This window comes from Herpailurus yagouaroundi, unplaced genomic scaffold, assembly GCF_014898765.1.
Source record: "Herpailurus yagouaroundi ecotype Mexico unplaced genomic scaffold, PumYag 163, whole genome shotgun sequence".
Taxonomy (NCBI): Eukaryota; Metazoa; Chordata; class Mammalia; order Carnivora; family Felidae; genus Herpailurus; species Herpailurus yagouaroundi.
This window is the reverse complement of record NW_024412404.1, coordinates 53,609,045-53,626,423: the sequence shown is the minus strand read 5'-3', so window position 1 is coordinate 53,626,423 and position 17,379 is coordinate 53,609,045. Positions and strand designations below refer to the sequence as shown.

Here is a 17,379-nt window from a genome sequence, read left to right as displayed (position 1 = left end):
CTGCTGGCTCAAAATGCTAAGTTACCGTAACGCAGGGCACTCAGAGAGAAAGGGAGTCATTTTTTGTGTGTTTTCCTAGGGAACAATACACACAGAAAATAATGCTGTCACTCTAAACTTTCAGAATCCCTTTGCCTACATAGTTCATGCACAGTTTTTCGTCCTCACAACATTCTAATATGCAGGGGGGACAAAAAAGGACAGATAGTAAGATCTATGGAATGGAAAGTTTGTACTTTATTAAAATAGGGTTTCCAGAAGTTAATTGGTTCCCATTCGTCTTTTCAAGCTTAGAAAGAAGCAGCCAAGAAGCCTCTTGGGCAAGGAGGCAGGCCAGGACTCACGGAGCCTCATGCTGTGACTCGATCCAGAACTCTTCCTGCTGGTGGCCAAGCCAAGCCATTTTTGAAAGAAAGAAAGGCTGAGCGGGGAACAGCGCAGGCTCAGGACAGCTGCTTTCACAGGAAGGTTTCTTGTCCCCAGAGCCAGGGGGCAGACTCTACCGCCAGGTTGCCAAGGTGTGCTGGGTCTGCCACAGTGTTAGGAGGACTCGGACTCTCCCATGGGGCTGCTCGTGGCCGTCCTGCTCCTGTACCGGCCAAGGCCTGGGGCTGACACGCCCACCAGAGAGCATTTGATCGACCAGATCCCAGACCCTGCCAAATGTGTCTGCAGCTCCGTCCCTCCTTCCAGCGAGTCTTGGGCTCCCATCAGTCGGCTAGCTCCTATTTGCACAGTGGGAAAGAGCCACCCCATTTTGTTCTCTACTGTCTGCCCCAACACAAGTTTAAGTACTTCCGGGGGCCTCTTCTTGAGGTTGACTTGGCATTAAGGCATCAAGGAGAATCAAGAAAACTTCTGCAGAGGATCTGTCATCATTTCTTTTTAACAACATTTAACAGTAGAGTGCTGCGGGCTAACCACTGAACCCATTAGAAAACAGAGCAAATAAAAACGTTCATCTGTCATTTGCCATGGATAAGGACAACTGAATTACAAAAGACGGAAGGACTTTTTTTAAAAAGTTGGTACATTTAAATATTACAGTACTTTATTGCAAACACAAAGGGATAGTCAAGTGCTTTACAAGTGAAATGCTGCCTTTAGGTTAAATGCAAATTTGCTATGGAACTTACAGGCCCAGAGAGGAGTAATTCTTCCCTGGCAGGGGAGCTTCTAGAGAAGGGGCTGATGATCCCCAGGGCCTATTGCTAACTGGTGTACACGTCACAGATAGGCCCCCCAAATCTCGTTTACTTTACATACACCTGAAGACCAAGGAACAACTTGGAAATACTAACGTACTCTCATCGGTTTTCATTATTAATACATAAGCATATTAACCCACAGGGTTATCATCACTATATATCATGAACTATAGTCATAATTTGTCTTAGCAAGATTTAACAACAGAATAAATATTCTTTAAATCATTTTAGAACAATGATTATTTGACCTGGAAATACTCAAAACGTACTTCAAATACTCAACCAGAGTCTCGCTTTTGCCCAGTGAATTTATTCCAGCACACTTGGGCCTCTCCTCTTCTCATTCAGGGAAATTCCCACACAGCTTTATTTTGTCACTGATACTCAGATTCCTTCAGATTACCTTACCATACCCTGTCCTAGGACTCAGTCTGTTATTAAGGCACTTACGAAGTTTATCAGTGAGGAAAAAATTCTATATAAAAAGCAACAACAACTGTACTTGTCTATCTCATTCACAAAGGCCAAGTTTGGTTCGGATACCAGCTAGAAGGAGATTCTTTCTTTCACTGCTCCCATTAAGTAAATCCATCAAGACTGTATCTGAGATTGGCATGGCTTCAGGATCTGAGCAATATTGGGTCCCATAATGTCCTGGCTACAGAAGGTAGATCTGAAAAATTTTACGAGGAAAAAAAGGATATTAATATGATTCTAGTGGGAAAGAGAGACATGGGAGATCTAATTTAATGAACAATTATTATTTTGTAAACACTTTTGCAAATACAATATTAGTTTCTTAAATAATTTACTTTTTTTAAATTATAAAATTTCAATATATACAAATTTGTAGGCTGGTTGCAAATTTTAAATTATATGTAGGTTTTCGATACCACTAAAAATTTTAAAAAAGGAAAAAGGAATACTTACTCATATCCATATTTTCCAGATATATCTATCACCATTTCTGCTCCCAACTTATTCTGAGAGTGTCCAAACAAAAGTTCCTTCCAAAAGAACTCGATATGGGTAACATTTCCAACATTAACGTCTGCGTCAATTAATTTTGTGTACGTCATGCCTGGCTTAAGTGCTCCACTGTAAACAGAAAAATTAGACTCAAAAGCTTGCCTTGGGTATTCTTGACGGTGTAGTGAAAGAACATTTGTGGTACCATGAAAGAGAAAGTTGCATTTGCTGGCATTTGCTTGTAGGAGATTTATTCTTTTCGTTCATATTGATAAGTATCGTAGAATAGCATGGTTATGAAGCTTCAAACAAGGGTGAGGTAAAAGGGAGGCTTGACTAGTTCATGTTGGGGGATGCCTGGAGAGGCATTATCTTGATGGGGTCTCTACAACGAAAGGTCTGGTCTTGGCTTTACAGTATCAGGAACCAGATTTTATTGACCCCAGGAAATGATCAAACTGTCAAGGAGGAGCTCAATTCACAGAACACTGATCTGTCCAGTTCACAGTGGGGAAGTGCTTTCTCTTTACTAGTATTCCAACTCTTTCCCTGGTAACTTCTTTATCTGGATAAAAAGAATCAGGTAACCAAACTAGTCATCAAAAGATGTTTTGGTGAACACGGCAATAAAAGAGAGAGAGGTGGATTATTTTGAGGCATAGGGCATACCTAATCCAAGCCCAAATTAGACCAGATGAGATTTCCTCATTCCTGTTGTTTCCCTCTTCCTTTGTTAATTTCATCGTCATGCCTGTCTCCTCTACCTGGAAGATAGGTTCCACAACAATAGGACCTATGGCTGCATCCTTAGCAATCAGAACAATTCCTGGCACACAGTGGGCATTCCAATGTTTGTTTGTTGAGTAAGTGAATGAATGGTGCTATTCCTAGGGCCTGTCTTACTCCGTTTCCCGTAAAATCAATTGCTTTAATTATCAGGAGGCAGCTTTTCTTCCGAATTCTTAAGGATAATCTTCCTGTTGCCCCCTGAACTGCCTTCACTCGGTGTGAACCTACCATCCATTCCTTCGTAACAGTGTCGTTAGAAGCCCCAATGACTAAAATATAATCCACAGGGAGGGGCCAGGCTCTTGGCACTTGACTGAAACATAGGAATAGGTACCACGCAAATGCATTTAACTGACTGCGTTTCAAGGTGAGACATCTACTGTGAACCAGAAATGCTGAATTATCCTTAAAAGAGGATCGGGTGGCTACGCCACAAGATGACAAGTAGTTTCTTTAGATTTTTGCAAAAGAAATGCAGAGATGTCCAAATATTCTTATGCGTTTTTAAGGGGGCAAGAACACCTATCTGTCCCTACCTGCCCCGGGTCAGGCGCCTCTCTGCAGAGCTCAGACTGTCCAGTGTTAGGCAATATTCGTTGGGCCTCAGAGCCACAGGCACGTGATTGTATTGAACTGCTCCCAGAGGACTGCTTAATGCAGACATGAAGAACAGGCAGAAATGAGATATGCTAAGACAGGGAAGGGTATTTGGAAGAAAGGAACAGCATGGGTGAAGTCAGGAAGGGAGGAAAGGGTGGGGTCTAGTCAATGCTGGGGAGTGCAATCAGGGTAATGTGGCTGAGCTGAAGATGAACAAAGTCAAATGGTGGGAGACAGGGTTCGAAGGGTGGGCTGGAGCCTGTGCATTGGCCAGGATCCAGATGGCCACCAACCGAACCCACACGTACAAGCAGCAGCACTGAGGCAAGATGACGTGCACAGACTGCCAGAGCGATTAATCTGTTGCATCCTTCGACTGACAAGTAACCACAAAATCTGTGTTTTTCATACCTCTGCCCACTATTTGAAGACGATGGACAGCGTAGAGGCAAAAATCGAATCCACTGATTGGTTTACCAAAAGGTGGCATCTAATTAGCGTGCATAATGTTAATTCAGAAATGGATTACAGAATTAAACGACAAAAGTGAAATATGTTATGCAAAACTGCTAAGGCTGACCAAAGGAAAGATTTAGGAAAACTCAGGGTAAAAGGGGACTTCGGCCAAAGGTACACAGTGAACGTCTCTACCGAATTATTCCCGCCTTTGACTATTCCAACACATGTCCCATATCTGTGGGTACTACTCAGCTTCTTAGCAATCTGGCAATTTATATATAAATGTCTTATTCCAAAAGTAAGTTGAATCTACACAAGCAAAAACATATGCTCAAAATCTATATGACATTAATGGACTGGATTAACAATATGCCTTGTTGATAGTCCACTTGCTTTATTGTCTGCATCTACCATCATTTTCTAACATTTTCTGTTTGTAGTTGGAGCCACAGATACCATGATTTCTATTTTATGCCTGGAAAACACGAAGCGGAGAGCAAAGGCAAATGTGGCCTGCCAGCCATGTGGTGTTCTGCTCTAGGAAGAGACCGAGCTGCCGAACGAGCCAGTCTGACCAAATGCTCAGTGCTGTGCCACCTACCGCTTCCCCGCCCTTGGCCCTGGCCTACCTGGCTATGACAAACGCCCCTGTTTTCCCAGTGGCTCCCCCTACACGGAGAAACATGCTCCCTTGGGTGACATTGTTTCCGTCGAGTCTGACAGATAATTTGTGACTCCAACCTGGAAATTTAAAAAAGAGAGAGAGAAAATGGAGAGGTGAAAACATGAGAAAAGCATGACCTTCAGAGCACATGGATGTGAACTCAACTCTCAGCCTTGAATGAGGCTGTTCCTGTTCACGAAAGAAAGACAACTTTATTGGGGCGCCTGGGTGGCGCAGTCGGTTAAGCGTCCGACTTCAGCCAGGTCATGATCTCGCGGTCCGGGAGTTAGAGCCCCGCATCAGGCTCTGGGCTGATGGCTCAGAGCCTGGAGCCTGTTTCCGATTCTGTGTCTCCCTCTCTCTCTGCTCCTCCCCCGTTCATGCTCTGTCTCTCTCTGTCCCAAAAATAAATAAACGTTGAAAAAAAAATTAAAAAAAAAAAAAAAAAGACAACTTTATATAACTTGAGTGAATTGGGTGAAACACTGCCTTTAAAATACATATAAATGTGCATATTTTCATTTTACAAAAGTAAATAGTGGAATGACATTCTTTCAAGAACATTTGTTAATTTTCGAGGCATTTTTATGTCTTTTTAAAACGGCTATGGGTGTTTCCTTTCGTCTATTACATTTGTATTCTGCAGCATGTCTGCTTTGCACAGCCAGGTTTTTATTGGTCATGGTCTGGCAACTGCTCCAGAACAAATCTAGAATGCCTATTGGGCAAGAGGGTCTGTGCTTTTATATTGAGAAGCAAAGTGAGCCTCCCTTCCTCTCCCGCAGGGCTCTGCGCTCAGAATGCCGGGTTAACGCAGGTCTGGGGCAGTACAAAGCCGGCCAGCAGAATAAATCCCTTGCAAGTGGCCAAGGGTGACTTTTTAAAAAATCTAGAACGAAACAGATCTTTCATTGTGAATCCTGAAATGGTTGTATGTTTAACAACACGTTGAAAAAAAATGCAATTCTTCCAAAAATTGTTTGAAAATGTCTGAAAGGGGAAAAAAACCTACAAGAGAGAACTTTCAGTTCCTGCGTTCACGGTTGCCAGAGTTGTCCTTCCCTCCTCAGCCCATCTCACTGTCACGTCTCCACGGAGACCACTCGCCCCATGTTCCCAGTGACAGCAGTGGGGCTTCACCCCGTGAGCCCTTTGGGCCCCCCTCTCATCTGACCTTTTAGCCTTTTTGGTGATGCATCTTCCGTGTCCCATACGGGGGACTGCCTGCCGGGCGCACACGCTCCCACATCCCAGGGCCTCTCAAAACCTTCATCCAGCTAGTCAGCATCATCCTTGACTTCTTGACTCTCTGCATCCCTCAAATCCATTCACCAAGTTCCATTTTGCTTCTGCCTCCCAACTATCTCTGTACTCTCTTGGCTTCTCCTACCTTTCTGTCCAGCTTTACTGAGACGTAACTGACATATAGCACTGTGTAAGTGTCCAGTGTGATACACATAGAATGATATACACATCTTGTGAAATGATCACCACTCTCCGGTTAGTGAACACATCCATCCCTTCACATGGTGGTGAGGCAACACTCGTTCTAACAGGTCATTCCGCTTCCATCTTGTGTCCCTCTAATCCATGCGGCAACGAGAATCATCTTTTAAGAAACCAATCCGATCATCTTAACACCTTCGGTGGCTTTCCATTAGTTCGTAGATGAAGTCCAAACTCCCCACATGGCACACGATTTCATTACCTGACTTAATTTATTTCTCTTGCCTCATCTCATATTACTGTCCTCCTGGTCTCTCCAGTCCTGTTGGGGGAATCTTCTTTCTGATTTAGTTCTCTCTCACCTCATGGCACTGAAATGCGTACTTCCTTCCTACCGGAACGCTCCCATTTCCTGCTCGCTCTTACTCATCTTTCAGGAGTCAGCTTAGAAATCACCTTCCCTCAGAAAGCTTCCTTGACGTGGTTGTGGAAGTTCCTCCCTGGCGTGTCTCCCACCGCGTTGATTATTCGGGATTGAAACTCCCCACTAGTCTCCTCACTGCATCCTCGGAGTCGGGCCCAGCGCCCAGTTATTTAGTAGACACTCAGTAAAAACTGTTGAATTTTTAAAGATAAGTACCTTGAAGCATTACAATAAAACTGAGCTACAATACTTACGGGCAAATGGGGAAAGAGTGCCTGTGTTTAAAAAATAATACGATCTAGTAGGCTGCATATTTTTGAGGTGAAATCTATCAGCAAAATGACCCATTGTTGGGCAGCCTTCTTTGGGACAATGGAAGCAATTTCCCTGGTGACAGAAAATAAGAGGTAGTTAGAAATGTAATTAGAAATGTTGACCTTCAATAAACTCCTAATATATTATTAAACTATGATAAATCTTTGAAACTTAAATAAAGCATATGCATTTCAAAATGACTGAGCTGTTGGGATGCCAGGGTGGCTCAGTGGATTAAGCGTCAAACTTCAGCTTAAGTCATGATCTCACAGGTTGTGAGTTCGAGCCCCGCATGGGGCTCTCTGCTGTCAGCACGGAGCCTGCTTCAGATCCTCTGTCCCCCTCTCTCTGCTCCTCCCCCTCACGCACATGCGCTTTCTCTCTCAAAAATAAATATCTGAAAAAAAATGACTAAGTTGCCTAATAGGCCATCCCGTTTGCAAAAACAAAACCAAGGAAAACAAAAGTAACAGAGGGAAAAAAATGGCCTATTAGAAACATAAATAAGTGATATGAACAGACAAGCCATAGAAGAGGGAAGTCAAATAGTCAATAACTATGCTCAGTCTTACTAGGTGTCAGGGACGTGCTAATGAAATCAACACACAATCTCATACTCAGCAGATTTGCAAAAATTAAAAAAAATTGGCGATATCAAGCAGTGGTGAAGACATGGAGTGTGGGATTCTCATTTGCTCCTGTGGGGAATATAAATTGACAGACAATGTCTAATAAAGACAGGAATGCACATATGCTTTGACAATTTCACTTGTATTACCTTCCATAAAGAGACTTCTACACACACACACTAGCAGACATACAGAAGTGCTTACTACAAGTTGCTTTTAATAACAAAAACTGGAAACAACCAAAATGCCCCTTAGTAGGGGAATGAATAAACAAATTGTGGTTGATTTCTCTGAAATAAATACATTAGATCTACATATATCAGTGTAGATCTCAAATTTATTTTATTTTATTTTAAACAATTTTTAATGTTTATTTATTTTTGAGACAGAGAGAGAGAGAGAGAGAGAGAGTGCACACAGGCATCATGTACACAAGGGTGAGGGCCAGAGAGACAAGGGGACAGAGGATCCTAGGCGGGCTCTGTGCTGACAACAGTGAGCCCAGTGCAGGGCTCCAACTCATGAACCATGAGATCACGGCCTGATCCGAAGCCAGGTGCCCAATCAACTGAGCCACCCAGGTGCCCCTCGATCTCAAATTTATAAAATTTAACAAAAAAAGCAAATCCAGAAAGATACAGTATAATACTATTTATTTGATATAATATCGGATTCACTTCAAATACTTCAGACACGGCGTGAAGGGAATGTTAGGTAGTTCAATTTTATCTGTACATTTTGAAATCTAAAGCAAAACTGACAAAATGTTAACTTGAAAAAATCTGCATAGCGGTGTTTCAAATTTTTTATTTGTTATTTTAGGATTCGAACGTTCAGATTTATAAACCATGGACATTTAGGTTAAGATGATAGTAAAATATCCCAGGTAAAACTCTATTTTAATGAAGAAACATTCTAACAATAATAAATGAGCTCCTATTTATTAAGAGCTTACCACGTGTCAGGCACTTTTTTAAGCACTTTATGTGCATTTAACTCAATTAATCCTTACAAGTTCCCTTTATTATTATGGTGCTATTTGTCTCCCTGTTTAACAGATGAAGAAACTGAAGTGCCAGAAGTTAAATTTAATTCATCCAATGTCGTGTGTCTAATAAGTGATGGAACAAGACTGTGAACCACATAGCCTCGTACTAGAATTCCTATTTATTCTATTCTATTCTATTCTATTCTATTCTATTCTATTCTATTCTATTCTATTTATTTTATTCAATTTTATTCAATTTTATTTTAATTTCTTTTGTTTTATTCTATTTTACTCTATTTTATTCTGTTCTATTTATTTTATTTCATTTCATTTCACTTCCTTTTTATGACTGGTTAGAAGCACGATAAAACAGGTCAAGGACATTGACTCCCTGTTCTCTAGTTTGTAGGCATAATTAGCACCCATGTGGCACAAGAGCCTAAATTTCTCCAATCTCACAGATTGCACCCCATTATCTCTGAATATAGTGTGACGCCGAGGGCCTCTTCCACCTGCCTTCATATAGTAAATGCCAAGATCCCTTCAGCCACTCAGAGCAGCATCTGGGGCTGGAAGGTTGAGGAGGTGGGGTGGAACGAGGTTCCTGGGGAAATGCCAGTGTTTGGCTGGCAAGCTTCCTGAGCATGGCAGTTCATGGGCATGCCATGAGCAAGAACCGGCTGGGGAGACAGAGAAGGTGGCCTGAGGGCATCCAGTCACCTCGCTCTGTAAGAGCAGGGAAATGCTTATTCCTGTCTAAACACTGCACTTATTCACAAAGTGCTATTACTTACCATAAACTTCAGCTGGAAACCCCACATTTTTCTACCCTGATAAAACAGGGAGTTTAGGTCTCTAAAGCATCAGAAGGAAAATCTTTTCCACTTTTCGCTACAAAATAGATTTTCTTTCTCCTTCTCATAGTGATAACCAAATGAAAAATACATTTAGCTCAGATCTGGCACTGTGCACTTTATGACTCGAGCAAAATCAGATTTGGTATTTTGTCCCCTTATTGATCTGTGTGGAGCTCCTGTGAGCTATCTGTGCCTTAGTTCTGCTCTGTATAAATAATTAAATTTTAATAAAATAGTTTTCACGTTCCAAGTAAATAGTAACATATTTCGTTGTAGCTATTGATTGGTTCAGCCTTCTCAGGGCATCTTTGAAGATGACATTTAAAATATGTACACAGAAAAATTTTTGCCCCGAACTTATGTCTGTTACACAGTAGCATCTAATTACCGCATAACAAATGGCCCCAAACGCAAAACTGGATATAATCTTCAAAAGAGCTGAAACAACCAGAATACATATGGTTGGTTTAGTTATTTAAGCCCTTTAGCAACCCAGCTCCTGTTCAGTACTCTGCACAGAGAAAGAACCTATTATTTCCCAAAATGGCAGATGCATTTTTTGCCACATAGTCAAAGCACTAATTTTTAGTTGGCTGATCGTGCTTCAAAAACTGACTTGCTAATTAAGTTGCACTACAAAATGCTTTACTTACTGCTTTAAAAGATCTGTAGGATCTACAAGGATAAGCAATAAATGCATCAGGATTGAGGATGCTTTCAATATAAAAGCGATGACTTCGGGCATGGTTGCAATCAAAGAAGGAAGCCACTTCTGTGAAGACAATTTCCAATTAATAGATAGCAGTAAACTGATGAACTGATAGCTGATCGTGTGAACCATTTCTTAGAAAAGTAACTTAAAAAAAAAACAGATTATTGACTTGGGAAGTCTAGAGAGCCAGATCTTGTATGCAGGCTTGTATATTGCACAATATTTATCAATGTTACGTATCATTTTCTTTGTATCAAAGAATTCTTTGTGTGAATCTCAAGGGACATTCAAGCAGGGTAAATAAACACATGCAACCACAGATGACTCTGTGTTTGGAGACTAATATCTTCAATGCCTCCCAGATCTTTGACTTAGAGCTTTAAGTATTCTTGCGCACACAGCATCTCTATCTTAGACCCATTACTTCTCTGCCTCTCTCTCTCTGTTTCTGCAGAAAGGCTGAACTCCCTCCTCCTGTTCAATCACAAAACAGCCAGCAACAGCAACATTAACCGGTGCACAGCTTCAGCTGACCTTCCAGGTGTGACAGGTAAGAGGTATTATAAAGAATGCTAAGGACAAATTAGTTTTGTCATTGTCAGGCATGACATTATCGCCGCTAATAGTTAAGATTGTTGCAATAATGAGGCATACCTAAATACATTTGTGCATTCTGAAGTTATCATAGTATTCTAGTCATTTATGCTCTTTATCTTGTACAGCAACATGTCTGGCATGGACCATTCTTCTACACAGCTTGGCTGACCTTTGAGAAGTTAGATTTTGTTTTAGTATGTGTGGTAGATCATTATACTACAATAGAGGCGTCCAATGAGTCACTCTTTTTTTAGGTCCTCACCCCTTTGCAGTATCAGGTTACCATTCTTCCTTTCAAGAACAAGGAGCCATTTTTTTTTTTTTTCCACACACTCTCCCCACCCTGGATTACTAGCTAATCTTGTGATTTGTTTTGACCAACAGAAACATGGAGAAATTGACCTGTGCAAGTTCAGGTTCTCAGTCTTAACAGGCTTTCTAGAATCCACTTTTGTTTTCTTAGAACCCAGTTTTTATGTTAAGCAATCCTGGTTAATTGGCTGGGAAGAAAGGCCCTGAAGGGTAAGAGACCACTTGAGACAAACCAGTACCAAGACCCCAGATAATGGAAGACCATGTTGGACCTTCCCACCTAGTGCAGCCCCCAACTGGATGCAATCACATGACTCGCATCACAAAGCAAAGTCTCTGCAGAGCTCTGCCTGAATCTTGACCCTCAGAACAATGGGCAATAAAACCATTGTTCTTTGAAGCCATTACGGTTTATCATGCAATAGATAATTGAGACAGGGTAATTTCAGAAAGCAGAGATCAATAATTGGCATTATATATATATTTTTTAACAAGGACTTCTCTTACATCAGGCCTTTTTGTGTTCAGATTTATGTTCATAATTGTGATTTAGACAAGATGGGTCACTAGCATACAGGAAAATACAAATTTTAAAAGTAAATGATTTCTTAGTAACAAATGTAAAATAGAATATCTTAATATCTTCAAAGTCTTCTAAATCATAACGTGAATGATACACATACTTAAATAAAGTTGTAGGGAATTTTATGATGTCTTAAAAGGATAGCTTGTGATCAATGTATTTTACTTGAATCAATTCTTTACAGAATTTCAAATGTCCTGTGTATGTATACACTTACATAAAGAAATATAATGATCTATATTTTATCCTAATAGAAAGGGTTTTAAGTCATAATATGGAAAATAAGAAGACAAATAATTATTATAATAGGCCTTATTTCAATGAATTTTGCTTCTCTCTTCTAGATGGAATTGGCTTTCTCATTTTGAGTACCTGTAATTCACTACTTGTTTCTTTCCTTCAGAAGGCATTGCAAACAGACCTCTAATCACGTTTATTTTTCTGAACAGATATTAAAACTTTGAAAGTTGTCTCTAGAGAAGAGGAAATTCAAGCTACTCTCAGTGTCATATCTGTGTCTCTTTCCACTACACCAGCCAACTGGAAGTTGAAATAATTAAATCATCTAGATATTCTGACCACATGGAATCAGATAGTGAGATTTAGGGTAATCCATTTATTATCACATCATCATACATTCTACTATTGTGTATTTTATATATTATTGTGTGATATGTTTCATTATTTACGTGATGGTAATATGTAGCTATAGAGAATAATGAAATTCCCAAATAATAATTTTTGGTGCCTTATTACCAAGAGCTCTATAGGTATTATTGTTATTGGAAACTAGTATAAAGGGCTAAATACTATTTGTTTAATTTGTGGTTAATTTAAATTGTGGATCTATAGTGATTCTGTTAAAAAGTAAGTCAAACCGTATCTCTCCTCTGCTCAAAATCCTCCCATGGCTCCCAACTCAATTGAGTAAAAGCTGAAACCTTTACTATGGTTTATAAAGCCCTGCATTATCTCCCTCTGCCCCTGTTCCTTTTCTAACCTCATGCCTACTATTCTCCTCTTTCAATTTACGCCAACCACAGTAGGCTCCTCACTGCCATGAACTTCCCAGGCAGGCCCCTACCACAGGGCCTTTGTACTTGCTGCCTCCTACCCATTGGCCTCGAATGCCTTTCTCCCGGATATCCACATGGCTAACTCCTTTAGGCCATCTTGTCAGCAAGGACTCCCTGGCCACCCTATCAAGAATCTCCTCTCCCCACTCAACCTCTACCGTCACCCACACCTCATATTCTATTCTATGCTTTGCTTTGTCTCCTTACTCTGTTATTTGTTTTTCTAGCAAATTAGAATATTAGCTCCATCAGGGAGGGGTTTTTGTCTTTTGTATTCACTCCTACATCTGCTGCTCCTGGAATAATGCCTGGCACGTAGTAGGCACTCTCAATACATATTTGTTAAAAGAATGAGCACATCCTCCTTGTTTATACTGAGTGCCTACAATATGTGCGATATTCTGATAGGACCTGGGGATGTGAAGATAACTAAGACACAGACACCGATCTTGCAGATCTCACAACCGGTGGGAGCTTCATACATGTGACTGTGTTTTGCACGAAAGTCTATTTTTAGAGTATATTATGTGCGAAAAGGTGTGGATCCTGTCCAACGAGGGAGCTGAATATATAACAGCCAGCTTCATAGTTTAGAAAGTATTTACCTTCCTTATAAGCATTGAAATCAAAGCTAAACAAAGGTGTAATTAAGTCTTCACATCCTGGCATGTGCTTCCCTCCATTTGGGTAAAAGTCAAGGTGACCACAAGCATTAATAGTCCCAGCACCTGAAATCGTTAAAAGCAGGATAAGTGCTTCTAAAATTCTCTTCCACGCTTCAGTGTAGTTTCTGTTTGTTTTAAAAACTTACCAAACTCAAAGAGTAAGCGAACTGCATTTGTATGAATAACATCAACAAAGCTGGCATCGGAAGGGTCCAGCCTAACTTCATTCGGAGTGTTGTGGAAATATGGCCCAGCTGGGTCCAACCCTGGGAAAAAGCATAATGTCTTTTAAGCCAAAACATGTTCTATACAAGAGGATACTGATAGTGTTATTTTGGAAGTACAGATGATAAAGGCAAGGTAGTCATTCCTATAAGATTTATATAGGTCAAACGCCACCCAAGGCTAAGTATAGACATACAAATTGAGTATATAAATGCAGGTCTCAATATATTACAATATCAGATTCCTATATACAAGAAGGGCTGTATCTAGTCAATGGCAAAAAGAGCCAATAATGTCAGAAAAATCAAAGAGGCTATTCTGGGTCTGTACAGAGACTACCATATTCATAATTAAACTTATGGATTGCGGATGATATCAAAAGCAACATCTGTACGTAAAAACAAAAATAAAAGATAAGAGCTCTTCAATGTGTAAACGTGAATCTACAAAGCCACACACTTAAAGTAACAGAATCCTAGTTTTCAGCTATGGCTCACTTAGTTTCACTTCATTATATCACAAATGAAAAGCTTGACGTCCAGGAAAGTGCAGTGACTTGACAAGGTCACCATACATTGGAAGCAAAATAGACTAAGAGCCCAAGTGTCTATACCCTCAGCCCACCGTCCCCTGGTCAAATGTCTAATAAAGATAAAGGAAAGATATCTAGAGGTCCCTAAGATGTTATGACCATTCACATACCTACTCATTTACACATCTGACAATTATTTATCGAGCACTTAATATGTGCCAGGTTTAGCACTTGGATGCAAGGAATAAGGCCTAGCCTTGTCCTCAAGGATTTTTCCATCTGGTGAGGAAGGCACCCCAATCCGCTCAGTGCAGAGACAGAGGTGAGCATTGGTCTTTTGCAAGCACAGGGAAGTGACATGTAAACCAGTCTTGGGAAATTGGGGCATGCTTCTGCTGGAGATGGGAAATACAAGCAGAGGTCTGAGGGCCCAGAAGAGTCTGCCAGGGTCAAGAGGGGTCACCAGACCTCCGGGGGTAAAAAAGAGACTCTCCATGGCCTCCAGGTGTGGCAGTTAAGCACATTTGGGAAACTATATAGTGAACCAGATTTTGAGGCTGGTGTGCAGAGCTTTAGAACTGGGTGAAAGATGAAGACAGCATTACAAGCAGGAGCCGGATGTAACCTGAACCATGGGAAAGGGTTTGGACGTGATCTGGTTGGCAATGGGAAGCTCTCACAAGTTTGCAACAGGAGAGATCTATCTATATTTTAGCAAAATCTTTTTGCTGTGAAGTGGAGACTGGATCCTAGATTGGAGAGGACCCCAGAGCACAGCCCCCTGTGGACATGTGGCATGAGTGGGAAGTGAATATTTGCACACCACACTCCTGGGACACAGCAGCATTTACCTGCCTCATAATCAACCTTCAACTTTAGGAAGTCTGTCTGGCTGTCTGTGTGTTTAGTGTACAATTACTGGTTAGTTACAAACTTCTGATGGAGTCAAGAGCCCTGTAGAGATGTATCCAAATATAGCAGACACACTTCAGACTCTATCGATCGGAGGACAGGCAAATAGCAGGGAAGAGGGGATCCTGGATTTTTGGTTCTAGCGTGTCTCTGGAGGAAAGGCAACAGAAGGTTCAACTTACAGGTGTCTTAAAATCTATCATTTAGGGACACGCGGGTGACTTGGTAGGTTACGCGTCAGACTCCTGACTTTGGCTCAGGTCATGATCTCTCGGTTCATGGGATCAAGCCCTGCTTCGGGCTCTGCGCTGACAGCATGGAGCCTGCTTGAGGTTCTCTCTCTCCCTCTCTGCCCCTCCCCTGCTCATGCTTACTCTCTCTTTCTGTAAATAAACTTAAAAAAATCTATCATTTAATTTTGCTTTTAACTGGTTTTATTATAAAGCTAGTATCTTTCTTGAAGTTCAGTTCTTTGGTCACTCAAGGAACATGATTGTTCAAAAATTAACCACTCGGAAGGAATATAGGTCGGGACATCCAAGTTATAGCAATCTTTGGACTTTAGAGACATTTAAAATGCGTTTCCTGGGGTGCCTGGGGGGCTCAGTTGGTTGTGTGAGTTTGAGCCCCACATCAGGCTTGCTGTTGTCAGCAAGGAGCCCAATCCTCTGTGCGCCCCTCTCTCTGGCCCTCCCCCGCTTGTGCTCTCTCTCCCAAAAAGAAATAAACATTTAAAAAAATGTAGTGTTTTCTATTTACTCAACAGGGTAATTCACTTGGCAGGAAAAAATTTGGAGTTAGACAGTTTCTGATTTTTGGAATCAAAATTGAGAAAGGCAAAATCTTCACAAATTTATTGTAACCCAGCGTGATTTTCAATACATGAATAGCAATATTCTTCCCTTTCTTTTATGGCTGACATGCCCAAGGTTGGGTAGGCCCCGTGAACTTCTGACTTCACACACTGTGCTCATTTCTTCTTTCCCCAGGCTTGAAAACTTAGAGCCAAGGGGGATTTTTGCTACCCAATGACTTCAGAATAAAAATACAGTTTATTATCTCCAGAAAGAAGGGTGGCGGTGGGCTGGTGCTAGGTCTGGGATTTGGGAACTAGGAGAAAGAGGAAGTGTTCAGTGGGAAAAAAAAACCTGCTGTACTAAGAGCTGCAGAGGCAAAACCCTTTGTACCCAATTTGGAGTTCTTAACTAGTTTTAGGAAAAAATACGTAATGTTCAAATTTGAATTTAAAGCATATGTATGTATGTGTGTGTATGTATGTATGTATATTGTTTTAACCGACAGGAAATGTGTGCCTCGTATGTGCCCGGGTAGGGTGGGGGTGAGGGAGACTTTCTAGGTAGTTCAGAGTCTATCAAGAACGACAGGTGCATGAATAATTGTAAGACCATGCAATACAATAGTTGCGTTTCCAGATATAATAGAGGCATATTTCAAAGGGTATGGTAAGCACAGAGAATTAGCTCAGCCTGAGGAAGGTGCTTTTGAAATGAATCTTGAAGGATGAATAGTGGCTGTTTAGGCAATAGCATGCGCTAGGGCACAGAACTATGAAAGGCCCCAATGAAACATGAACTATTTCCATCACCAGCTAAGAGGCTTTGGGCAATGGAAAGTTCCAGCAGTGAGTGACACGGCCTGTATTTGGAAACATGATGACTTGGCAGTACTTGTGGGGGACTGGGCTGGGGGACCAGCCGCGAGCGGCCAAATCCAGGCAAGAGATGAAGAGAGCCTGAACCGGGTCCAGGGCCAGGGCACGGAGAGGTGAAAAGCAGACAGGGAGACATGATGCGTGCCCACAGAGTGTTGTTGGTTGGGAAGGCAGAGGAGACAGAGGCCAGCCCAACCCGTTGATGTCAGAGCTGATATTTCCATCTCCATCCATCTTGGAAGTCAGAGTGCAGGGAACGGATATGATTAATTATCATCCTCAAAAAACCGAATCCACAGTATAAACTAATTCATACTAATTCGTCGTCCACACTTGCCTCTGCGATTTGTTTTTAGCCTTAACGGTGTATCCAGGAGTAATATCCAACATTTTAGCCACTGGAACAGCCTGGGCACAGGCCTTCAACGAGTCCCACAGAGGCAGCACCCATTGTGAGTGGCGACCCAGATGCGTCACAGACGCCATTCCAGGACCATCAGCCGGACTCTAACTCATCCTCTGTATTAGCTAGTGGTGCAGCGTTGCAAAGCGTGGTGTGTGTGTCAGAATGCGTCAGCCACCCTCCACAGCTGGGCGGTCACAGTTGCCATGACTTTGCTGCCCCAGATAATGCTGCCGTGAACACTCCTGAACGTGGATCTGCACGCTCATACTTTGAAAACACTTTTATGTTTTACTTTAGTTGAGTCCCATTTTCTCCTACCTGACATTCGCTTCTGCTACT

At 41.5% G+C, this 17,379-nt stretch overlaps 1 protein-coding gene across 2 annotated transcripts in view; it reads right to left on the bottom strand.

Moving 5' to 3' along the window:
• Positions 1-215: 215 nt before the first annotated feature.
• Positions 216-17,379, bottom strand: part of PNLIPRP3 (pancreatic lipase related protein 3) — a 37,034-nt gene continuing 19,870 nt past the window's right edge. Inside the window, exons 6-12 of one of the 2 annotated variants that reach the window (XM_040486570.1) lie at positions 13,440-13,559; positions 13,234-13,356; positions 10,002-10,120; positions 6,814-6,946; positions 4,655-4,766; positions 2,139-2,306; positions 216-1,881 (exon numbers count right to left, since the gene is read on the bottom strand). In XM_040486570.1, coding sequence (XP_040342504.1) covers positions 1,800-1,881; positions 2,139-2,306; positions 4,655-4,766; positions 6,814-6,946; positions 10,002-10,120; positions 13,234-13,356; positions 13,440-13,559 — 857 coding nt within the window. In that variant the 3' untranslated portion in view covers positions 216-1,799. The remainder of the gene's footprint in view (positions 1,882-2,138; positions 2,307-4,654; positions 4,767-6,813; positions 6,947-10,001; positions 10,121-13,233; positions 13,357-13,439; positions 13,560-17,379) is intronic. The other variant, XM_040486571.1, reaches the window with a different exon arrangement.